This window comes from Eutrigla gurnardus, assembly GCF_963514095.1.
Source record: "Eutrigla gurnardus genome assembly, chromosome: 3".
NCBI lineage: Eukaryota > Metazoa > Chordata > Actinopteri > Perciformes > Triglidae > Eutrigla > Eutrigla gurnardus.
Genome location: NC_139917.1, coordinates 17,214,926 through 17,240,778, shown reverse-complemented (window position 1 = coordinate 17,240,778; position 25,853 = coordinate 17,214,926). Strand labels below are relative to the sequence as shown.

Sequence of the window (25,853 nt, the reverse complement as noted above, 5' to 3'; positions counted from 1 at the left end):
AATGTGATTTATATAAAAAAAAATGTGTCCCTTTAAGTTCAGTTTGTTCAGTTTTTTAGATCAAATTTTAAGTCTGACTCACAGATGTAGACTGTGGATGTAGGGCTGCCATTGGCTGCATATTTAATCTCCTTCCCCTATCTGAACTTTCTATTTAGCAACGATGATGACGACACTGATTGGTTTAAAGAAATACAAACAGAGTGGTTTCCCCCCCACACCAGAACGTTAACATTATCAGCCTATTGGTTGCGAAATATTTGATGATTGATGCTGTTACACTGAAATATGAGCATAACGATGCTAAAGATGCACAGAATCAGGTGATTTTCTCTGGCTTTTTGTCAGTTTATCATCACACAGTCATGTGACTTGTTTATATACAGATTCATTTATTATTAATAAATAGCTTAAGAAACTAAACAGTTTAAATTTCACAGCAGTGACTTTTAAAAGTTTTTCAAGATGTGATTTTTATTTGTGATGAGCAAAAGTAGTCCACACAACTGCACTTCAACTCCTTATAATTTATTAGCTTTAATATTAATAAAGAAATACATTTCAGTCCTGTGTTGACTGTGATGCACGTTCTACCTTGCCAACAATATGATTTGTGCACCAGTCAGTCGAAGCTGATAAAACTCTTCATAGTATTCATCTGAAATGAAATATCCTTGTCTTCTGTCTGCAGGGGTGCAAGAAGTACTCCGATCCAGTAGCACCTCCATCTGAAGATACTCTGTCCTGCATTCAAAATTGCACTTACATAGTAGTATTATCAGCAAAGTATGCCTCAGTATCAAAAGTAAAAGTACTCATTGAAAAGCCCAGTGGCCTCCGTCAGAGATACATAATTATATACAATATTAATGGTGTTAATTACCGTTTCATATTTTCAAATCATCATATTGATTTGTTCAGTCTATAAAATCGTATTCAACATAGTAAGTGTAGCTGTCGGATAAAAGTAGTGGAGTAAGAAGTGCAATATTTGCCACTGAAGTGTCGTGGAGTAGAAATATAATCCAATTACTTTACATATAGTAGACTTCGTTACATTCAATCAGTCTGTAACAGTATTTTTTATCAGTCTAACTCAGTCTCTGTTTATTACATGCATCAACAGTACCCCCCCCCCCCCCCCCCCCTCCTCTCTCTGTACATCCCCACAAAGAGAAAGACAGTGACATTTATTTCACATGTTTACTTGAACTTCAATAGCAATACAAGACAATCAGAACACTTGAGGTCGATATGTACAAGGATCTCAGGGGGTTGCAGAAAAGTTCTGAGGTTTCATATGATCTCTGGCTCTAGAGTCAATAGTTCTGTTGCTATGACAAGCTCCATGGCAACGCGTGCCATCACCAACAGTTTGTGGCGGGGCGGAGGAAGGGGGGGCCGAGGTGGAGGTGGGGTCAAACGTCTGGATGTGAAATGGGATTGGTCAAGAGTTCAAAATCAGTCAGGGTGGGGGGGGGGGGATGTGTGTAAGAGGCCCCCCAGTTGATATTGATAAAATGCTTCACTGTAATACATTAATTATACAAGAATGATGTATATACACGCGCTCACACACACTCCTCCTTGCACACATGCATGCTCATCAAGCTACACACGCACACTCGCGCTCACACACACACACACACACACACACACACACACACACTTCAGCACTTTCCTCCTACAGTATGTAACCTTGTAAAGCCACTAAAAAGTCATGCACATGTTCTTTGAAAGGATTTTTTGGCAACACACAAGTGCTTCTTTGACACACTGTTTGCTTGCTACGGGGAAGGGGCGACCGCCGGCCGATGAACCAACAGAATCTTAGACAATGGGCCAATAAGGATGAGCACCGATGAGACGGGGAAGACACAGCAGGGGGTTCGGGGAAGGAGAAGTTAAGGAGAGGAAGTGGAGGAGGAAGAGTTATAAATGGATCACAGTCATAGAAAAGTAACAAAACATGAAAAGGGGGAAGTCTCGTGGTGATCGGGAGATAGAAGCAGGGAGGAGCCATCGCTGTCGTCATCATTACCTTCGTCATCCATCATCATTATCCTCTTCGTCATCATAATCTTCATCACTTCCATCCAGAAGGATCATCATTTTATTTTTTTGCAATTATCGCCATCCTCCTCCTCGTCCCTGGTTTCTATGCCCCAATCACCACCGCCCTAGTCACAGGCTCGTCACCCGCTGCATCTGTCCGTCGTCTCCCTCAGAGGTCGGCTCTGCTGTGTAAACTGCCTCTCCGTTGGACGCCAGCGGCGGCGGCTGGTAGAAGGTCTGCAGGTGATTGGGCCGTGGGCCGAGCGGGGGTCGCCCCAGGCTGTAGGGCAGTTCCAGGGCGGGCCGCTGGGGCTGGCCAGTGGGGCTGCTGACCTCTTCTGGGCCTTCAGGGCTGCTGTCCGGGTACGAGAGGGTTGGAGGGGAGGTGCGGGTGTAGAAGCGAGGCGGGGAGCTGCTTCGGCTGTACACCTGCGGCGAGTGGCGGGAGTAGAGATTGTTTGGAGGAGAGTGTGTATCTCGAGGGGCAAATATGTTCGTCGGGGGCGAGCTTCGGGGGAAGATGCTGAGCGGAGGTGAGCGGCGGTCTCCGGGGTAGAGCGGGGAGGGGTTTGAATCTCTGGCGTAGATCGGTGAGGAGTCGGGGTCAAGGTCAAGGTCAGGGGTCAAGGGCAGAGCAAAGCTGTCAGAATCCTCTCGTTCGCCGTGATACCGAAGAGACCCTCTATCTTTCCCTCTTTTCCTCCCGTCAAGACCGCCATCTTTGCTGTCGAACAGGAATGACTCCTCCCTGTCTATATCCATCCCTCCTCTCCACACATCCAGCACTCGATCCTTCTGTTTCTCGTTTTCTCTTTCCATCCCTGCCCTCCATCCTTCTCTGTCCTTTAAAAACAAGGACTCATCTTTCTCTCTGTCCATCCCTCCTCTCCATCCGTCGACCGCAAAGTCTTTCTTCTGCGTTATAAAAGTCTCTTCCTGGTCGGTCTCCCCCCGCCACACTTCCATCCTTCCACCTCTCTTCTCCAGCAGGTGAGACTCCTCCCTCCCTCTCCCCATTTCAGCTCTCCACTCGTCCATCTCTCCATCTCTCGTCTGAGAGGTAAAACTCTCGTCCCTCCCCCTCTCGGTCGCTCCCCTCCATTCGTCCATCATTTCGTCTCTTTTTAAGAGAAACGTCTCGTCCTTCTCTCTGTCCTGGCCGCCTCGCCATGCCTCCACACCTGCCTCCCTCTGTTTCATCAGCAGCGGCTCCTCCAGAGCCTTGTACAGGGGCTCAGACTCCTGCGGGGGAGGGGGAGGAGGAGGTGGGAGGGGCCTGTCCCGGTAACGCTCCCTGTCTCTCTCCCTGTCCGTCCCTCCGCTCGGCTCCACCGTGCCGCGGTGGCGGGACAGGGTGCCAGGTGTGCGGCTGAGGGTGGAGTAGGGCCGCGCCTGAACATCGGGGGGGCGCGCCTGCTGTCTGTCTTGTAGCCCGCGGCGACTCAGAGTACCCTGCAGCGACCTGTCCCCATCCTTAAGCAGCTCGCGGGACTCAGGGTCTCCAGGAACTCGTGCGTGTGACCAGCCATCTTGCAAGCGTGGCGTTGTCGCGTGTTCCTGTCCACGAGTCGTGGGATGCGTCTCAGCTTCTTGCGTGTGGTGCCGAGCGTGTGTCCAGCCCTCTTGGGCGTTGTGCCGTGCGTTTGGCTGCATGGTGGCGGCCCAGCCCTCTTGGGGCGGCTGTGCGTGTCGAGTCAAAGTGGCAGTGTGCGTGAGAGCCGCCCTGTCATGGTGGTGGGGCCTCGCCAGGCTCCCGTAGCGCTCAGGAGGAACAGGCATGGCAACCGAGGGCCTCAGGTTGCTCTGCACCAGCTCTGAGATGATCATCTTCTCCAGCGCGGCTGCGTCGGACAGATTGCGACGCATCCCGGCACCGCTGCCGAGATCTGTGGCCCCGTGGGGGGTGAGGAGGGCTGGGGAGATGTCATCACCTCCTATCCCGACTCCTCCCTCCCGCAGAAGGTCAGTGCTGCCCACCACGCCGGCTCGGGACCCGGGAGTGGTTCCCAGACCGTGCAGGGTGAAGGTGTTGGGGGTGTAGCCTCCATTGAGACACACGCTGTCCAACCCACAGGACTCCTGGCTCTGGGACACTACACCCTCTGTTGGGGGAAACAGGACGACAGTTACCAAACAGGGATATCATAACAGATTTACATGAAGAGAATCAGATGAATGAACTTATGAATGGATGAGCATTGTTTCGGGTTCATCTGCCTACTGAGGGCTCGGCTTCCCCAAGAAGATTTCGATATTGAGAATATTGTTTTATGAAATGTTTGGTTATGTAGCCACATGGGAGAGATGTATGTTATGTCTTCATGGTCTGTCAATAATTACTGACAGCCGATCTATGAATTGCAGAGGGAAGTGACGCTCGATGACTCGAGTGAGCACAACAAAGGGGAGCTCATACTCTGTTTGTTTCTGAAGGTTCCTACTGGTCCACGTTGAGACAGAGAGACAGAGAGGGAAAGTGTCAAAAAAACATTTAAAAGACAGACATTTCCAGATCAAAATATAGAAACATAACACCACACAGGGAAAAACCAAAACATATTTTTAAATGTTTTAATTGCAAACATTCAGAATGTAAAGAAACAGGGAATGTACTGGGCAAATGTCTTACGCCACTTCAGGAGTCCAAGCGATAAATCAATCCCCAGATATTATTGGCCAATATTACTTTATCACATAGATAGCAGCTATAAGGAATGTATGCCAGAATAATTAATAATAAATAAATAATACATTTTATTTATAGTGCCCTTTTCATCCGAAGATCTCAAAGGGCTACAGGTTAAAGCAGTTTTGTTAAAAATAAAAAGTTTTTTTTTTTTTTAAACATCTAAGAGAGGGAACCAAAAGTTTTGCTAAAAAGAAATGTCTTGAGACCTTTTTTAAATCAGTCAGTGGATTGGATTGAATTATAATTGTTTTTGTTATCTTGTTAAAATTGTTTTAAATCTGCACATATTTCAGATATACAGGCTTTTTAAACATCTCCATCATGATGTCTATATTGCCCTCACAAATCCAGCATAACTATTGACACACAAACCCCCCAAAAAGTAGACTAAGTGCAGAAAATTGTGGCAATAACGTAAGAGTTTTGCAAGGTAGTACGAGTACATATAATTAAAGACAGTAAAATACCAACATAAAGAGGGAGAGTAAGTGTAGAAAACATTGTAGTTAGGAAGAATCCATTGTGATGAAATGTACCTGTTGAGGTGAAGGGTTGGTTGTATCCCTGGGCCAGCATTGTGTCGTAAGGAGACGCCCCAGCATGAGTCTGCAACACTGGATTTGTGAGAAAGTGGTTCCCCAAAGCAGCTGAAGAGAGAATGAGAGAGATAAATATCACTGAAGAACAGAGGAGCCGACGCTGACATTTAAAAGAGGTCAAATCTTAACCTCGGTTGAGAGTCGGTGTGTTGTTAACGTCTGCAGCGATGAAAGACGACTCAGTCTGTCTGCGAACGGTGTCGTTCCACATCCTCCTGATACGACTCTGGCACAGAAATACATCAAACACGGTCACAGTGAGAGAGAGGCAAAGAGCGAGAGACTTAGAGATCCACTGTATGGCAATGTACCTGTCTGTTAGCGGTAGCTCTCCGACTCTGGCTGCTGGTGTAGCGGCTGTTGGAGCGCAGGGCGGCACCCTTCACCGAGTCCGGGGAGCTGGACGAGGAAGTGGCGCAGCACTGCGAGAGGCGCAGGCATCGGCCGTAGTCCTTCTGACCCTGCATGCAATGTGTCTTTAGTCTTAAGTCATAAATGATGGGGTAACAGATTGGGTCTGGAGTTACGTAATGGCACAGAGACAGACCTTCCTGGCGAGGGTGCAGTGCAGTATGGTGATGAGGAGGCCCTGGGCGGTGTTGAGGGAGGAGAAGAGGTAAGCCAGGAGGAGAGACGGAGCACAGAGGAACATCAGGCCCGAGGACCATGTGACACTCTGCAGGAAGAGCAGCGTCAGGGAGCCCACCGCCCACGCCCTGGAAATCACATTTCATTTGAATTCTGACAGGAGATTTCAACAAGAGTTCGCTCACATGAATCTGTTCATTTGATTTTATGTTAGGTTTAAGTTACAGTTGGTTAAAACAATATGTTTTTGTCATATTTGCTCATGATATCCTGCCAGTGTGAGCCACATAACCTGCGAAAAATCATGTTCCTCTGCCTCCTTTTAGTGCCCATAATGCCATATGGAAGATACCACCTCGCCTCCAGAAAAACAACCAATCAGAGTCGAGCAGCCTCTAATGCAGCTGCTAAACTGTGACTGACAGCTGCGTTAGAGAGTCCTCGGCCCTGATTGGCTGTTTTTCTTCTAGCATGGTGGAATCTTCCATAATGGCATCAGGAGCATTTAAAGGAGACAGAGGGCCCTGATTTTGGAGTTACAGGTGAAAGCTTTAGTTAACTGTAGCTTTAAATGGCAGAGACGTGGACAGACCGTGGACAAAAAGAGGGTTGGTGTGCGAAGAGAAAACATTCAAACACAAGTTTGTGTTTCAGTTTCCAAAATCAACTTCACCATTTATCATATTTATTTACTTTACTTTATTTAAAAAAATGACTGTGTGATTTGACACTGCAACACAATGACACATATTCACCCACAATAAATCAGCATGAGACACTGTACACTTACCTCAGGTTGTCATGGCGACTGGAGTCTGGCTTCAACGCAGCAGTGCTGTGCATCTTATGTAAGGTCATCACCAGGACAACCAGGTTCAACTAAGGCAAAAAAAAAAAGGTAACAAACAGCGAACACGATTCATTGTGTATTCATGAATAATGACACGACGTGATGTTATTATGCACGGATGATTAAAAATACATGAAAATGCATGAAAAGGTTGCACGAGTTCATGAACTCTCACCGTAATGACGACGCCGACAGGTCCAAGGAAACTCCAGATGAAGTAATTGTCTGTTCGCAGCCAGCATCTGCACACACACACACACACACACACACACAAATCACAGTAAAATCAGAATCTCAAAATCAGTAACTGTCTTCATCCAAAAACATGCAGACCTACACACACACACACATTAGTCAACATACGCAGTTTTTGAGCCGTAGCCTCTGAAGTCTATGGCTGCCGACACGGCCACCACCAGCCCAGGAATAGAGTAGCCACACAGGTAGAAATACTTCCTCCTGGAGTTCCGTCCCTCGAACACCTCCCGCTGCAGCAAGTACAGTTCCACCGCCTCCAGACACAACCAGCAAAACACCGAGAGCAGCGAAAAATGCAGCAGGCCAGCAATGATGGAGCACACAACCTGCACGTTTTAAATGGAGAAGGAGGACTGAATCACCAAACCTTAAACAACACGCGTTTAAATACGGCAGTAATGCCTGAGCACTCACTGTGTACTGCGTCTTGTTGGCACCAACAAGGAAGAGCAATTCAGTGATGAGCAGGTTGGCCCACAGGTTGCAGTGGATGGTGCTGTGGTCTGTGTGCCAGGGCGCCCCCTGGCAGCAAAGGGTGGTAAGGCAGGTGGCTAAACAGACCAGCGCTACAGAGATGCCGACCCAGGAAACCACGTAGACAAGAAGCTCTTCTACACCGACCCCGGACTGATGGAGAAGCAGACGGGAAGGAAGGTGCAGAGAGATTAAAGAACATTATATAACTCACCATAAAGGGTACACATGTATGAGCACAGGAAGAGGTGTGTGTGAGCATGTCTTCTCATGTATTTTGTGGTGTCGAGTGCTCCTGTGTCTTTGCATCTGGTTGTGTGTCACTGTGTTGGATAACATCTATCCGATTGGATGAAATCACACAAAACAAAGAGGGAATATCTCTCAGAGAAACACTTAATTCAATTTAATGGAAGGACAAACAAGCCGGCAGCATTTATCACTCTCTTTCTCTTACAGCTGCAACCCACAATTATCACCCCCCCTCTGTGCGTGACTTTTAAACAACATTTTGGACAGCGGGATGGGGGTGAAGTCCCCAGCAGGTGGAAACAGGAAGCCTTTATTGTTTGAGGATGGAGCTATGGTATAAAGTTAAGGTTTGGCACCTGGCCGACTGAAAAGCAGCAGTAGTGTCAGTAATAATGTGTTATAGGACCGTTCATAAAATACACACGAATGCTAAATATACAGAGAAAAGGAAACAAAATGAACACAATTAGGTGCGTTACTCACGGCAGGTTGCTGATACGTCATGAGGACGGCATAGCTGGATAGGTGATTGCAGGCACAGGTGGTGTGCGTATTGTTGGTGTGTAACAGGCGGCAACCTTGTGTAGACCACCTCCCACTCCCAGAAACCCCTGTTCCGTTCCAGAAAGAGCAGTTGGGCCCAAAGTGGTTGTCCAGCTGTGGAGAGACAAGCACACCCACACATATATCAGTGCCTAGACGTATACTTTGTGACTAGATTCTGCAGAAAAAGGAATTTGCTTGTATTAAGCTGGACAGATTTCCAAACAGACCTGCAGGTGCCTGAGTGTGAAGATCACCGGCTCGGAGAGGTACACTCGATTGGCTCCTCTGTGCACAGAGGCGGAGATGACATGGGAGTTGACCACCAGGCTCCTACGCCCGGCCTCCGATCCCTGGCTCAGCCCCAATCCGAGCCGCAGGGTTGAGTTCTGGGTGGTCAGGAAGGATCCCAGGTTCTTAAAGAGGGAGAGGACCAGCTTCACCTGGCCTGCAGAGGAAAGGGCACATTCACCCCGAGACTTTACTACTACTTAATACTTGTCCCACCTATGGTTGGCACAACCCAGGCAATATACTTTATTACACAGAGCTGTATAACACGTTTTGGTGTGTGTCACAAACCATTGTTGCTGTACTGTTGCAGAGCCAGTGCTGATATCTGCAGGATGCTGTCGCTGTCGTAGGAGTGAGGGAACGTCAGGTCCTGTATGTCTGCCTCTGTATTTAGTACATACACTTCCAGATCTGTGCACACACACGGCAGCAGACACATGCGAAGGTTAGAAGAGCTGATCATTTTGCTGTTCAATGTTTGTTTTAGACATTCAGAGGAGCAAAGGAAAGAAAGAGATAGAGAGAGACCACATACCGACATTAGGTGCCCTGTCACTGAAGCGGCCTTCATAGAGGTTGTTGGCCAATAGAAATGCTCCTTTCTCTACTGCGTCCAATAGCAGCGATGCTGAGCGGGACTGGTCAACGCCGCTCATATCTGCCCAGGACACCAGAGCCTCCGGACCCAACAGGTTATCCACTATCTGAACAACCGCCTGACAGAGGGGAAGAGAGAGTTAACTTACTTTCTTACCCCTTTATCCATCCATCCATCCATCCATCCATCCATCCATCCATCCATCCATCCATCCATCCATCCATCCATCCATCCATCCATCATCCATCCAGCCATCTTACCTGAACATAAGCTCTGCATGTGCGTTCCCTCTTCTGCAGCTGAAAAGAAGAAAAACATCTATTGTTAGAGTCGTCATCACTGACATTTCCGCTCTCATTTCCAACAAAGGTCAGGTACACGTCTGCACCGACAACAGGAACAATTTACCTTGTTGTAATTGCGTGCCGCTGACTCTTTATTGGCTGGTCTCAAGGCCTGGAGCTGCGAGTCCAGGATGTCCAATAGCTGTTCAATTAGCCTGACGGACATGCTGACATCACCGGCGTATATCCGTCCTCGGGTCAGGTTGACCAACTCCCCAGCGATGTTGGCCGCGTTCTCTCCGCTCTTAATCTGGAGTGAGGCGGGGGTGTTTGTAATGTCAAATATTTTGACATTTAAGAGAGAACTGCTTGCTGACTGGCTTTAGGGGATTTGCGTGGGTGTGTGTTTGTGTGAATGTGTGACTAACCTTCTGTGCAATTTGGCTGACCCAGGGAGAGGTGCAGTTTGAAAGGTCAGGCCCTCTGGAGCTCCAGCCCACTGGAGACTGCATGCACTGATAGGAAGCAATACCTGCAGAGACAGACAGCATGACAGTGACTGTCAGAAGGAGAAAGCACAGCTCAGGTTTTACAGGACCTGAGATGGTTTGTTACTTTGTTACATTGTTTTTGTTGATCTCTGATAATTTGATATTAGATTATTCCCCAGAGGAATCGTCACCTCTGTACTAACGTAAAAAAAATCATTCAACATGATGAAGATAAGGCAAAATGCACCACAGGCTTATCTACATAATCCACATAACAGCTTTTGCTCAGAGGAGTGAGGAAGACAGCTGCACAGCGAGAGGAAGAGTTGATGAACCCAGCTTCTCTTGACACTGTAACCTCTTTCTTCTTCTCTCTCTCTCATCTGAGGGCAAGTTCAAAGAGGGGGCATCCGACTACATTTCAAAGGGAAACGAGATACACACACATGCAACACACAGGTTGGCATGCTCACATCTGCACACACACACACACACACACACACACACACACACACACACACACACACACACACACACGCCACACCTACCCAGGGACCCTTTTGGGCAGGGCCTCTCCACTGTCTCTCCCTTCAGCGTGGGCGGCCACTGCACCCCTCGTGCCACCCGGCCCTCGCATCCCCCGACCTGACCGGGGCCCCCGGGAGCCAAGGGGACACGCAGCGGTGGGCGCGGCGTCAGAGGGACCATGGCTGTGATCGGCCGCTGGTCAAAGGGTCCTCTGTTGATGACGCCGATGGGGTGAGAAGCTGACGGCCGCACTGGGGTCAGCGCAACGGTGGCCGTGTAGGAGCGGACGGTCGTCATCAGGGAGGAGAGGGGACCTTGAGGGAGGAAAACACCGTTGATTCTCTAGTTTCCTCACAAGTATGTCTAGATACACGAGGGCGCTTGTTCCACGAACCTTTCGTGGGCGGTGGTGGTGTGAACTGTAGCGGGTATCTCAGCACGTAGTAGTTATTCCACACATACAGCTGGTTGTCTCTAGGGTTGTAGTCTATGGAGGAGATATACTGGTACGGGTTGGGGAATGGTATCTGAACAGGCAGCTCCTGTCCGCGGCTGGTGTCGTAGGCATAGACCACCATGTCGCTGCCGACTCGGCCTTCCGCCTGCCCCTCATCATCCTGGAAGACCGAGCGCACGGCGTAGAGGACACCACAGGCCATGAAGGCGTTGCTCGCACCACGCTTGTCAAAGCCAGTGGCCCATGTACCCTCAAAGCGCAAAGTGTACGGGTTCACCTGCAAACAGGGGGGGGGGAGAAATCAGTAATAAAACCCATCTTCTCTTCCCAATCATCGATCTGTTTTCCTTCCTCCTGTACCTGGCTGACCACGATGCGTCCATTATTGGCTTCAGTAGAGTAGATCACCCAAAGGCCGTTCTCGTCCACCGCCAGATCAATGTCTGACTTCCCTCCCCAACGGTAAGGCGAGGTGTCGTGGTAGTTGGCATTGACCACCACTGCCTCGCCGCTCTTGATGCGCGTCCGCAGGTCATATTTCACCAGATTGCGCGTTCGCTCCTTGTTGTAAAACACGGCGCCGTCGTACACCACAAACCCCGTGCCGTCCACGCGGCTAGGCAACCTAGGACAGAGAATGATAAAAATACGAAGTGTCTTAAGATCCTACAGGTCCGACACAAACACTCTGTATTCTGTAGTGTACACACAGAGAGACATAACTCACTTGTAGGTGGTGGTGACTTTGTTCTGGCGGTAGTCGTCCCAGGAGGCGTACTCATACAGCACCTCGGTCCGATATGGCGTCCACGGCATGACGTACAGCCTGTCGCCGGCCTGCAGCGGGTCCTTACACCACGCGCCCGACTGATGCTCCGCCTCCAGGAGAGAGGAGGCCGGCTGGATGCTGAGCAGCGAGCCAGGGCACACGAAAACTGCAAGACGGGTGTGAGGAGGGTAAGACAGCAGGATGCGAGAAAAAAAGAGGTAGGAAGAAGAAAAAGAAGAAGAAGAAGAGCGGGGTAGGGAAGTGAGGAAGAGGAAAAGATTGAAAAGATAGTGGAGGCGGGGAGAAAAAGGATGGATGCATGAAAAATGGATCGAATTAGATGTAGTTGATGCAGCGAGGAGAAAAAAAAGAATGAAGAGAAGAGAGAGAGAGAGAGGAATTTAAAACACCTGTGCTGATCTCGAGACGAGCAACAGAAGAGACGTAAAAGTGTTGAAAATCACACACTGTTAGCGTGTGCGTGTGGTGAGTAATACAACAGGGACACTGCAATGAAAGGTGTGTGAGTGTACTTATGTGCTTTGTGGAAGTGTGCGTGTGTGTGTGCGTGTGTTTGTGCGTGTGTACGTGTATGTGTGGGTTAGTGCAAAAAGAGTGAAAAAGAGTGTGAGGTAGAATCAGGGACGCAGAAGGCAGGGCTAAATTTTGCCTTGAAGTGAATGAGAGGGCTGGTTAGTTTACGCCGAGCACAACGGTTGGTCCACCCACATGTCAAGAACTGTATGGACACATATGTATACTGTACAGTCTCACACTGGCATGCAAATAGGCATGCACACACACTCACACACACACAGAAGCAGTGCTTGGTAAGCACACATCCAGAAGGATAAACAATCACACACATTTGGTCTTATTTTTCCTATGAAGATAAATAAGGGGCTCTTCCTATAAGGGAAGAAAAGGGAAAATAAGCATGAAGAGGATGATCAGACAAGTAGGAAGGAATGACCGGGAGGAATGATTGCAAGAAAGAAAGAGAAGGTGCTTGTGTGTGAAAAAAGGAACTATAGAGTGAAAGAGAGAAAAGATAGGGAGATTATGTTTACATCTGTGTGAGGAGTTGTGTTTATGTTTGTGTGTGGACAGAAGAGACAGAGGGGGAGATACAAGAGACAGAGAGAGATCGACCAGGAGCAAGAGAGGAGGAAGAGGGGGAGGAAACTGCAGACAGAAAGAAAGAGAGAACAGAGGCAGAGAGACTAGGTGCAGAACCTGGATAAAATTGAATAAAAGGAAGGGTTTCGACAACAAGAGATGGATAAAATGGGGAGGGGTGGAGTAACCGAGTAGGAAATGAAAAAAAGGGGGGCAACATCCAGCATGACTACGAAACAACGTCCTAGGGTAGGAGGAAGAGAGAGATGGTAGGAGAGAGAGGAAGAGAAGGAGAGAAAAGAGGGGGGGTCGGGGGATAAGAGATCAAGATGCTACAATGTTTTGTCTTTACCTTTTTGGTCCACTTCTACTCAAGCATAGGAAAAAAAAGAGGGAGAGAAAGAAAGAGAAGTCAGAGGGTGAAAGAAGGGGAAGTAAAGAAAAGCAAGAAAACAAGCAAGAGAGAAAGACAGAAAAAAAAGAAAGAAAGAAAAAAGAAAGAAAGAATTGCACAGATAAAGACTTTGGAACTCATTCTCACCACAAGCTTTATAGTTCACATAAAAGAAAGAAGAAGCACAAAAGAGATCCAGCATCCCCCCCCCCCCCCCCCCCTCGCCTTCACACCCCCAGCCTCCCCCCTTCCCCCCTTCCCCCCTCCCACCACCTCCCCTGATCTCTCCTTCCCTCAATCAGGCTCCTGTGGAGAAAAGAGAGGAACTCCCGTGGCTTGAATCTGAAAAAGAAAACACACACGCATGCACGCGCAAGTGCATATGTGCACTCTCGCATACACACACACACACGCACACACACACACGTACAGAAGACATACAGAATGCAAATGCACTATGTTCCCTCCCTGTACTTTCTACATCCAACTTCCATTATGTATTTCACAATCACACACACACACACACACACACACACACACACACACACACACAAACTCCCTGAGAAAAAAAAATAATATTTCTATCCATCAATCTCTCAGTTGGCATCAGAGGTTATAAGAACAAACGGAAAACACAATAAACCTACAATGCAGCTTGACAAAATAGGTTAAATCTCATATTTGCTTGTGATCATGTTGGTGTGTGTGAATGTGTGTGTGTTTATATATATATATATACATACAGTATATGCATACTTACTGTAAGGGACGCACTCATACTGGATCTCCAGGTACTTGTATGTTCCAGGGCAGGGGTCTGGGAAGACGTCGACCCCTGCGACCACCACACACTGAGTCCTGTTGTTGCACCTGGAGGACAGCGGATGGATGGATGGATGAGGGATGATGGAAAGAGAAAACAATGAAGGGAAGGAGAGTGATTAACAGACAGGAAAGGGGAAGCGAAGGACACTCCATTTGTCTACTCTCTCCCTTTTCCCTCTCACTGAATATTGATCACTTCTTCGAGGAAAACACTGCTGAGTACACAGCTAATGGCGCAGCCAGGCACTCAGCCTCAGCTGGAGAGATTACTACATGCTCACATACACAGGACGCGCAACACAAGTATTGGCTTTGTCTAACGTTTCCTCCATGAATCCATGCGTGAGCCGTATGCCAGCGCACACATACTTTATATACGAAACAGTAGATGCTCTCATCGATTGGTTTAACTGCTTCCCAAAATGTTTGCACGTACTCAAAGAGCACAACAATGACATTCCAGGTTCTGCTGTACAATTTAAGCTCTTACATGGACACGGTCAGCAGGATGCCTAACGCGGCAAATACGCACCTCTGGGCCATGATCTTGAGCGCGTCAGGGAGGTAACATTGTGTATTTTCCATCTGGAAGGGGTCTGCGTCACAGATCTTGTCATCGGTGCGTCCATAGTTGGCGGTCTCCACCATGACCACGTCACTTCCTGGGCAGCGCAGCTCTATGGGGTAACCCTCGCATGCCAGCTCCCTGCGCAGCAGCCCGAACGGCATGGCAGCCCGGGACATTGCTGGGGGGGATAAGATGAGCCGGAGGGTAAAGGTGGAGGCAGGAGGAAAAGATTAAAAAAATTATTAACAACAGTCAGCACTTACTTTGTCTACAGACTGCAATTATTTGGAAAATCCAGTTAATCATTGGGATGCTAAAGTTGAAAGCAAATGAATCTGATCTTCGTAGGAATTCAGGAATAATGCGTTTTGTGGCTGCCTGTATGAACGGCTACATAGACTATAAAATATGGACGCCATGCTGTAGGTTTCTGAGCTCAAAGTGGCTGGGCCACATATTTGGGCCAGAAGGTGGTACTGGGGAAAAGTGACCCTCGGTGAGTGTAGCTCGTTAGCGTGTAGCTCATTAGCGTGACAAATGCTAGTCAGCAGCTAATGCTAGTCAGCAGCTAACACTAGTCAGCAGCTAACGCTAGTCAGCAGCTAACACTAGTCAGCAGCTAACGCTAGCGCTAGCTTTGTATAGCAAGGTACGTCCTTATTAACATTAACAACTGTGATATTCATTGGGATGCTAATTTTGGCTCGTGAAAAACAGGCTTGTTTGTAATGGACCTGAACGTGTTTGTCCTACTTGGACAAACACGAAAAGCTGATTCCTTCAAGTGTCTTTTAGTGCAACAAGCTAAGCTAACAACCCAGGTATAATGAGAGCAGATACTGGCTACATATGTTAAAGGTATAATATGTCGTCATATTGCTGGTCGCTGTTTGAGAACACAGCTTTCTGAATTCGCCCCTTCTGTCGGGCTCAACAAACGAGAGAGAGAGAGCACAGCGGTGGTCAAGGGAACAAAGCGGTGACTCAGAATGAGAAAACATTATTTTGTTGCGCAGCGGTTACGTTCCAAAGCACAAATAAACACATCCACACCTCATCACAAACCCACAGGAAGGATTTTGAATGAAAGCAGGACAAGGCTCACATAATCCCTCTGGTGTCAGCATGCTCTCTCTGTGTCGGTGCCAGGCCTGACGCAGCCAAGAGGTGTGAGACTCGGGTAAACCGGTGATGGCAGCCACCAAGGCCCTAAATTATGCATAACCTTAAGTTTTAATATAATTTAAATGGGTGAGATATATGAAAATTCACCCCCATGCAGTTATCATAAACAGGGGAAATAAGCTATAGAGTTTTGGGAGTTTTTGGCACTTCTGACTTGGCTTCATTTTTCAGTCCCAGGGGAGCTAAATGGGCAATCTTCCAGTTTAATATTGCATTTCCGTTAAGTTGGGGAAGACATAAGTGGCAGCCTGCCAACATCTCACAGTGACGATGCTTACATGCTGATGCTTGGCCCCACATTTACCAAATTTCCCAGCAATAGCTCTGCATCCAACAGTTGTTGAGACAATGAAAACCACAAATGTAAACCTCACTTGAGTCAGGGGATCACCAAAGTCAGGATTCATCCCCTGGGGATCATGAAGTTTGATCATGAGTTTCAGTCTGGACCAAAGGGGTGGTCAACATTGCCGTCCAAGGAGCCACGCCACTAAAGAAATGGTAACATTTTAAGTTGCCAAGATTAAGATGATATCCTCTCTTGTATGCGTTTGTTCTATTGGAATAAGCCTGATGACATAGCCATCGGCAGGATGTTGATATACACACTAATTTCCTAATTACAACAAATATCACTAAAATATGTATACTCTGATTCCCTCAGTCTAAGCTGTACTTGATGTAAGCGTGACATAATTAACACACATTTCTTGTGCTGTTAACACCTCACATGTGATTTAATTAAATCTTTAAAATGCAGACACGTGCCAAACAGAGTGTGATTGTTGAGATGAATCACGCTTCACCTCCACCGCGACACCTGCATGTGATATGATGCACGGGCACATCTCAGCATCTCTCAGTGTCGTAAGAGTGGTTTAAGCTCATACGTCTGGCTGTCAAATGCTCGGTAAACACAATTTGACAAGAATGCGATTTTAATTGTTTTCTTTTCTTTCCTTTGAAGGCTGGATCTCACTTTCTCACATCTCTAACTCACCTGACTGCCATTTTAATCCATGTAAACCAGGGTTATTAAAGAAAATCTCATTGCCATAACTTTAATCCGGTTGTTCACATCATCTTGAGTATCGTGTGCACATGAAAGGATTAAACCCAGGTTTGAAGCGTCAGTGTGATCAGTATGCTACAGGTGTGCTGATTGTTTATTAACTAGAAGCCACAGGCGGCTTCTGAAGCAACAAGCTGCACCCTTCACATCTTTTAGTAAGCCGTCTATGTAGGTCACGCGATGACTTTGCCTTTCTTCAGAGGCAGAGGGCTGCGATCACGACGACTTTGACATCATCGATCGCTCACTCTTTTATTCATTTTTGTGATTCACTCAGCTGATTGCTGCATCGGGATCAACATGATTTGACGTGATACTACCTCGGTGCTGTGATGCTTACCTTGGCCAGAGGGGGCGACGTGAGCTAGAGCGAGCACACACACCCCCAGGAACCACAGTGACACAGCCATGCTGGGCAAGAAGAGTTAGGACGTCACACCACCAGCCGCGTTGGGAGAGCCTGGGGGAGGAAGCAGTGGAAGTGGAAGATTGAGAGTGAAGAAGTACACCCTTACCTTGAATGATCAGTGTGTGTGTGTGTGTGTTGGATGGTCTATACAACATGCCAACAGCGAAAGGGTGCACGTGAGAAAAAAACAGTAGAGTCGGAGTTGAATAGAATAATACAGGCAGAGAGGAGAGAGAGAGAAATAGATAACAATTGAGCATTCGGCGCAGCTAAAAGTCCCTCAATCTGCTGTTACCATGGTGATAGCACAGTGCAGTCTGAGGGAGCGAGACAGAAAGACAGAGAGACAGAGAGAGACAGAGAGAGTGCTGGGTGTGTGTGTGTGTGTGTGTGTGTGTGTGTGTGTGTGTGTGTGTATCTGTGCGTGTTTGTGAGTGTAAGCACACACATGTGAGTACGTGTTTTAAGTCCGTAATTAGCTAGGAGCAACAGTGGCCACTGACCCATAAAAGAGTCTTAATCTTTCTATCCTCACACACACACACACACACACACACACACACACAGAGGGCTGGGCTCAGCTTAGGCCACTTTTGAGTAATCCTGAATAAACGATGTCGCGGAGACGATCTCTTCCCCAGCGAGGGTAACAAGGTAAACAGCTGAGCGATGGCGCAGGTGATCCGAGGGTGCTGCTCCACCGTGGAGCCTCACGAGGGAACATACAGGACGCAGGCGGACGAGATACGAGAGAACAGAAGTAATACGACTCCCTGATATAGACTGAACTCTTGGCCCCGGACAGAAGGGAGGATGGAGGCTGAACTGCATCATGCATGGCATTACTTTTACTCCCCTGCTTAGCTTTCCAATCTGCTGCCACAGCATGTGCATGGTATCAAGTATGATGGTCTCCAGTGTGTGTGTGTGTGTGTGTGTGTGTGTGTGTGTGTGTGTGTGCGTGTGTGTGTGTGTGTGTGTGTGTGTGTGTGTGTGTGTGTGTGTGTGAGAAAATACATGTGTGCTTGCTTGCGTGTTTGTTTGTGACTTGCTTTTCTCTCCGTCTTCTTGTGCAGTAATGATGGCAGACAGATTTAGGTCACTCCTCAACAAATGTCCAGCATGCATTCAAAGACGCGTACTTGCACCAGGCACACGCCAACACACACACACACACACACACACACACACACACACACACACACACACAAACACACACACTCAGACACACACACTCAGACACATTTGAAAGAGAAGAGAGACCTCTGCCTTCTTTAAGTCCACTGAACCAACAAGACTGTAATAAAGGCCTCAGGACCACTGTGATACACGCAGGAAACATAAAAGACTCAGATTGAGAATGAGAACCTTTCTGTTCATCACACACACACACACACACACACACACACACACACACACATACACACACACACACACACACACACACACACACACACACACACACACACACACACACACACAAATACAACTCCAAAACCCTTATGGCAGCATGTTCTTTTGCTCACAACCCCCACCATCATTCACTCTCCCTCCCTCTCTCTCTCTCTCTGAGAGAGTAAGTAGAGCAAGGACACTGATGGGCCTTGACAAAGCCACACACCCAGTCCCCCTGTTTGCAGCACCATGCTCCCTGCCTGTAACCAAAATCCAGCCCCAGGCCACCAGCCGGCCTACTTGGAGGAGCAGCCTCCTCTAAGTGGGAGTGAGTGTGAATAGTACGTACATACACCCAACCATGTGCATATACAGTAGACACAGAAACACTGCATGTATCTGCATATATCTAACTATGTTATGGGATTCAGTAGCAACAGATTTACATATTAGCAACTATTATGGTTATTAAATTAGCCCCTTTACGTGGAGTGTTCCCATTTTAAGTCCTATTAGCTTTGAGGTTGTTAAAATCACCTTATTCCATTCTGTCTGCAACAGCTTGATGCAACTCTCCATGAAGCGAAATATTCAACACAAGACGCCATCTGTTTTTATTGCTGTACCATTTAATCAAATGGGAATATTCTGCATGTCTTGCGCATCATTTGATGTAAATGTATCTGATGTTCAGCCTGACACATTTGGTATCTTTGGAAATGTTGTAGTAGATTTCTTTTTTTTTTTCTTTTTTTTTTTTTTAGTTTTTCTACAAAATAGAACTATGACTGGTTAATCAAAAAGTACTCAGATAAATAATAATCTTTACTTCCACACCTAAATGGCAGAGATGTCAAACGGCTTCAGATTTTAAGCATTAAATAACAAAGAAAATAGGCTGACTCACTGCTGTGGGAAGCAAATGATACCAGCCTTTTGGAAATCATTCAAAGTGACGTGAAATAAGGCATGCTTCTAAGATCACATGGTTTATTGAATGGTTACTGAATGTATTTGCATTTATAATGTCACTATTATGTTGTTTCATTATTGAAGGTGACTTGTAGATGAACTGGTTTACATCTGGTGCGGTGGTTTAGACTTCTGCTGAAATGTTGACTTTCTGTGTGGGTCGTGATGTTCTTTAGTTCCAGGAAATTGTGCAACAGTTTGGAAAACAAGATTATTTGATTAATGGAGGGTAATTGCACAATAGTTGCAGGCGTCCAGCGGTGGAGCCCCCACCTCCTATTTTGTGACAGTGATCTGTATAGAAGGAGAATTTCAATAAACTACATTAGAATCTGCACCTTTTGAGTTCCTCCTCGTCTGTATATTAGCCTCTTTGGGCCACGACAGAGGCCATAACATTTACAGAGAAACAGAGAGTAACCTCCCCCTCCTTTGGTCAGAGAGCTATCAGTGCCTGAGGGCAGATCGCTTCAACAGCCTTGTAGTGTTATGTTCGTAATGGAAGAGTGAATGTGTGTGTGTGTGAGAGAGAGAGAGCAATCAAGAGATGGGGAGAGGCAGATTAGAGTCCTGACAGCACGGCGAGAGCAAAAGCTTCACTGGCTGAAATACTTTTTTTAATAACAACAGTGTTGAGAACTTTCTTGTCGCTGTCGATAATATTTAAGGCTTAAGCGAGGATTTTAAAACACACTACAGTGCCTTCTCTGACTGCGAGGCTGTTTCAGACCATTGACCTCTACAGCTCCCAGAGGGCTGAGGCCTAGTCACCGCAGTCAAAGCCACTTACAGGGTTTTAGAGCCTGTATGTTTGTCTGGTCGATGCGTGGCTCTGGGGAATGGAGGTGTCGCCCTCTGTCAATCATTCGCTTGTTGCAGGCAGGAAACACAGGCGACACTCAGCGCCAACTTCAGAGCATTACGACCTGCACTGTGCGTGTTGGACATTGCTAGCAGCGTTAGGCTTCGGGAGCAGAGTGCATGAGGGTACATCCAGATCGTGTTTTTAAAAGTCATTTTCAAAGTCATCCACTGAATTTTGTATAATGTTAGACATCAGTTTCCACATGTAGTCATCTACTCAAAGACCAAACTGAATACAATGCGAACACAAATAAAGATATCTAAAGTATGGAAGGCCAAGGCGGCTAAAAACCGTCGCTGGCTTCCGATACTACTCCACATGTTTGCAGCTACACGGTTTTTTGTGTGAGAAGTCACATGATTTTCTTTCGCCTAAAGAATTGAGTGTCTTCGTAAGACTGCAGGAAGGTTGATTAAACATTGATAGGTTTCCTCACATATTCATCAAGATCGTAATCCTGCCCTCAGCACTCTCTCTCTGACTGTAAAGCACACTGGCTCTTATTGCACTATATGCACTTTCTGGGTGTAGGAAAATGTAAGCAATGTTTGGTCATTCATCACAGTTTTGTTTTAACCTCATCACTCTATGGATGGAGCAGAACAGTCGAGTTTAACGTCACCAAACACGCAGTGAAAAACGGCCCAGAAGACTACAAGTTGGTCTGAATGAGTGTTTTTTATCTTATAGCACAACTCCCACTCCTTATTTGTCGCAGTAATTGTGCCTCATCTCCATACTATGAAGACTTCCCATCTTAAGGCCTTTATACAACGGAGGTAATCATGTAAAATACTGTCCTGCAAATATTTTGCATCAAAACTATTCATTCTGGCAGTGATGCAAATTTGTCCCGACACATTTCAAATAAATGTTTGAATAGATTTGTGGAGGCTAGGACCAACTAGCAGGATCGTATTGACCCGGAGCGGCGTCTGGCGGTCTGTCTGAGGTGATTTGTTGTTAATAGTTCTAAATTACTGTAAGCTATTTTATTGAGTTTCCTTTTAGCGAAATACTCTGAGTAGTCGTGACGGTGTTTGCTACAGTCCCTGATGGAGCTGAATGAACACGCACAGTCCTCCTGCTTTAACTGGGGGCCAATGCAGAAGCTCATTACACAAAGTCAGCCACCGGAATCTCATTTTCTATGTTGGACCAGACGAAGTTAGTATCTTCCAAAAGTTTGTCTTAAATTGGAGCTTGGATCTTGTCTTGGCCACTTTGGACAAGAATAGAGCCTGTAAGAGATTTTGCCACGATAAGTGCATCTCTAGATGTGTTATGCTATTGTGAGCAACGCTGTAAATCAAAGAGCAGAACTGGGGTGTGGAAATATTGGATTCACTGTAAACAGATATTCCTGTCTGCTTATTTTATCCATTAAAAGGACGAATTCACAGGAAAGGCACCACATCACATAATCAATATATCGATATAAAATAACATATTCTGTTATGAAGGATTGTATCCATGTCAACGTTACACAAGAGGAACAATTACAGCTACAAATAACTCTTTCAATGCACGTATGTAAGTATGAAGATACTGTATGACATATTTCTAAACCTGTGATTCATCCTTTTAAAATAGCCCACTGTGTTGCTGTGATTAAGCCTTGCACACTGCTCGTAGTTTTCACAATAAAACAGCGGGGAAATGCCGCAGGAAAGGTCAAAAAAGACATTGTAGTTACTGGAAAATGTAAAATCCTATATATGCGAAGATGCCGGGAACCAAATGTCTTGGGGTTGGTTAAATATTCATAAAAAATATTATTCATAATGGATAGCTAATGTTAATCACATGACACGTCTACAGTTGTGCTGCTTGAACACGTCTCGTCATGGTTGAGTTTGAGAATTTAGCACAAAGATGGACTGCACATCCTGTTCTATTCTTACAGCATTTGAGGCGATTGCATCATCTTTATGTCTTACTGAGGTCCAAAGTCAGGAGAGTACCAACACGTATTTAGAGCAGATACAACCTTGAGCACCGTCTGTGTGTGTAGTACGTAGTCGTATGAGCTGTTTCAACAAAGGCGCCGTAGACAAAGAACGGGATTGTGATCTTGAAGTGTGACTAAAATACGTGACGACCAAAGCTGCGACTGCTTTCGGTGAAATCATTGACGGAGGTGTGACGGAGCAGAGCCGAGTGCATCCGGCAGCTTTTGTTCGCAGGAAGGCAGAACGGGCTCGTCAATACGTCGGGGGGTCACGGGACCAAACCCACTGTGGGAATGTGTCTCCGGTCATAACGTTTAGAAGACAGAAGCTGTCTCCATACGTGGTAGTTCTGACCCACCATCGTTTGAACAAGAGCAGACATTCCTGCCTGGTTATTATATCTTAGTTATTTAATCCTAACAGATAGAAATGTATCCATATTGCCTACTAGATACTATTTGAACATACCGGTATAATGATCTCTAATGAGTAATATAACGTTGTGCTTTTATATCTATATTTACATACTCAATTTTGAGAAAGAAAGAAATATAATATGCATATCATTATGGTTATTATTATCTGAAAGCCACCGATCACAAGAAAACAAGAAAACAACTGTAGGCTGGACAGCAGAATCACAGCAATTAGGCAATTGATGGAAAATCAATTTTCAGCTATGTTGATGAGTGATTACTCATTTCAATAATCTTTAAAGCAAATATGCCAAACGATTCTGTGCCTGGGCTCAAACGGGAGGAATCACTGGTTTACATATGCTGTCATATGATTTGTATGGTTTTAAATTTGACAAAACAAGCAACCTTGAGCCCTGGGAAACATTTTATTCACTATTTCTCCTTTGTAATTCACCGACAAAACATTCATAGTTTAATTAATTAGCCAATTATTTTGGGGGGACTGATGGATAATGAAATATTAATTGCCAACTTTCAAGAAGTGAAATCCCAACTGATGTCGAATCTCATATCTGATATGAATCTTGCCGCCGTGCTTTGAACAGGCCTGCATACAGGCTCGCAGCACAGACACACTGACGCCGACTCAACGTCTCTGACTGGTGCAAAGAGGCATGATAGCAACCTGAGTGAGGTGGTCCGAACAGAAAAGAGACAAATGTCGGGCCTTTTACAAGTCAAATCCATCCAACGTGTGTGCGTGTGTGCGTGTCCTTGTGTGCGTGTCTGAGTGGTTTAAGCAAATCAATTAGCTTTTCTCCTCACTGGCTGATGTAAATGATCCCTACATGGAAACAAACCTTCCCCATCCAACATGCACGGTGCAGTCTCGCGCACACAACTGAGTCACCTCATTAAAATGCATGTTCACTAACATTTCTACACACACACACACACACACACACACTCACTCAAGGTTATAAATGTATCAGGAATTCAGCCTGACAGAAGAGTATGTGTCCTGTCGGCCTCTGAGCTGAACCTCACTCTCCTCATCCCTCCATCCTTCCCTCAGCATCCCTCCTCTTCCATTCCTCTCTTTCACTCCTCTGCATCTCTCTTCCTGTTCGTCGTCTTGCTGGCGAACCGCTCCTGCCTCCTTGCCTGGCCTCCTCCACTGACCCAGTCCTCTCATCCCCTCTCTGAAATATTGATAATGGACTCTCACTCGGGCTGTGCTCCTCCTTCCCTCCATCTCTTTTCTCCTCATATTCCCATCTGTGGTGAATCAGCAAACCCAACCGGCACACATTCAAACCAAACCTTGCATTTATACCCTCCGTGTGTGTGTGTGTGTGTGTGTGTGTGTGTGTGTGTGTGTGTGTGTGTGTGTGTGTGTGTGTGCGGCGCGTGTGTTTGTGTGTGCATGTTTACACCACTTTTCACTGCAGCAGCACACTAGACACCGCCACGAAGGAGTGTGACAAGGGTAAAATGACATGACATAACTCGGGCCCACTCGTGACGGACCCTCCGGTGGGCCAGCGTGGGACACCCTGAGTCACTATGCCATCTTCTCCCTGCACTCCTCTGAGGCCCGGGAGTTGGCCTCGTCACGTGCCCATGAATATTTCACAGCACACGTGCCTCACACTCCTATACTACTGACCCAGCTTTAATGGCAGACGGCAGTATGGGGGCCCTGCATCGCAGCCCTGTCCCTCAATCACACGGCCATTGGAAGAAGCAGCAGCAGCAGCAAAGGCGCGAGGCACCTCTGCTGTCTTCTCATTGATCATGTATGTGCGCGTGTGCATGTAGAGAGAGAGAGAGGGAGAGAGAGAGAGAGAGAGAGAGAGAGAGAGAGAGAGAGAGAGAGAGAGGAGGGGCGGGGTGCATCCTCATAGCCTATATCCATATTTTACCGTCAATCCTCCGGTTTCCCTCCTCCTCCTCCTCCTCCACCTCCTCGCTCACTGCGTCTTCCGCATCCCGTCTCTCCGCGCCCTCGTGCACCCACTGTACTCTCCTCCCTTTCTCCCGCTCCGCTCTGCCCGATGCATGAAAAAAAAAATCTCTTTTTTTTTTCTTTTTTTTTTTAAATCAAACAATCAGTGGCGATACCTGCGGGGGCTATACGGCAGTCATTAGCGCGATGTGTCCAACAACAACTGGGCGTCCTCCTCCCGTGATCAGTGTGCGGGGCTCCGCTCCGCTGGACCTCACACCCTCCCTCCGTCCTGTCGAGGCTCGATGTCTTCCCCGCTGCGCTGTGTGACTGTGCGTCACGTTGGTATCATAATTCCCACGGGATTCATGGCCAGAGACGGCGCGGGCTACGCGGGCCTTATAACTCCGACGGGCGAATAGGGAGGAAGAAAAATACGCGATCACACGCAAACAAAAAAAAAAACAATAATTAGGCAAATTAACGCACGGACCCGAGCTGCTGCTCCCTCCGTCGATTTAAATACAGCTCGTCAAGCCCAGGCGTCGTTTGACATCGTTGTGCGAACGCTTCCGATATTACATCCTTGCATTTGGTGGGAAATAACGTCGACGCGATGACAGCCGCTTTGCATATCCTTGAAGAATCGTGATGAGGCGCAGCAGCACATCAGGACGGATGTGGGGAGGATATCTCGGCGTTAAAAAAAAACAACAACCAAAAAAACAAAAGGCAGGAATCGTGTTAGAAAATGACGCCGTAATAATAATTTAAAAAAAAGAAGAAGAAAAAAAGACAACAGCTGGATAACCAGGATGGATCAGGTTTTCCGCTCCTGGCCTCGCCTTGCATCCGTCCTTCTCTCTTCTTCTTCTTCTTCTTCTTCTTGTCTCTCTCCCTCTCTCTCTCTCCATCCGCTGGTCCGCTTGTTGCGCGTTCTGCACTCGAGAGCGCGCAACGTGTGTGCCTTTGTGTGCGCGTGCGTGTGCAGAGACAGAGAG

The 25,853-nt window shown here is 46.9% G+C and overlaps 1 protein-coding gene across 2 annotated transcripts; it reads right to left on the bottom strand.

Annotated features, from left to right (window-relative positions):
• Window positions 1-1,180: 1,180 nt before the first annotated feature.
• LOC311009176 (adhesion G protein-coupled receptor L1) lies at window positions 1,181-25,605 on the bottom strand. Of its 2 annotated transcripts, XM_084003190.1 has the most exons (26): window positions 24,830-25,605; window positions 17,233-17,352; window positions 14,600-14,813; window positions 14,003-14,112; window positions 13,201-13,215; window positions 11,688-11,895; window positions 11,321-11,585; window positions 10,898-11,237; window positions 10,524-10,817; window positions 9,913-10,016; window positions 9,609-9,794; window positions 9,461-9,499; window positions 9,138-9,318; window positions 8,891-9,013; window positions 8,539-8,756; window positions 8,249-8,422; window positions 7,454-7,666; window positions 7,145-7,365; window positions 6,957-7,023; window positions 6,722-6,810; window positions 5,891-6,059; window positions 5,655-5,804; window positions 5,473-5,569; window positions 5,281-5,391; window positions 4,472-4,495; window positions 1,181-4,157 (listed from the first exon to the last, which is right to left on the bottom strand). In XM_084003190.1, the coding sequence occupies exons 2-26, from the start codon at window positions 17,300-17,302 to the stop codon at window positions 2,185-2,187; spliced, it is 5,655 nt and encodes a 1,884-aa protein (XP_083859316.1). In that variant the 5' UTR covers window positions 17,303-17,352; window positions 24,830-25,605; the 3' UTR covers window positions 1,181-2,184. The 2 variants fall into 2 exon arrangements, with proteins under 2 accessions (XP_083859316.1, XP_083859317.1); XM_084003191.1 differs by lacking the exon at window positions 13,201-13,215 and having other exon boundaries at window positions 4,472-4,492.
• Between the last annotated feature and the right edge of the window lie 248 nt (window positions 25,606-25,853).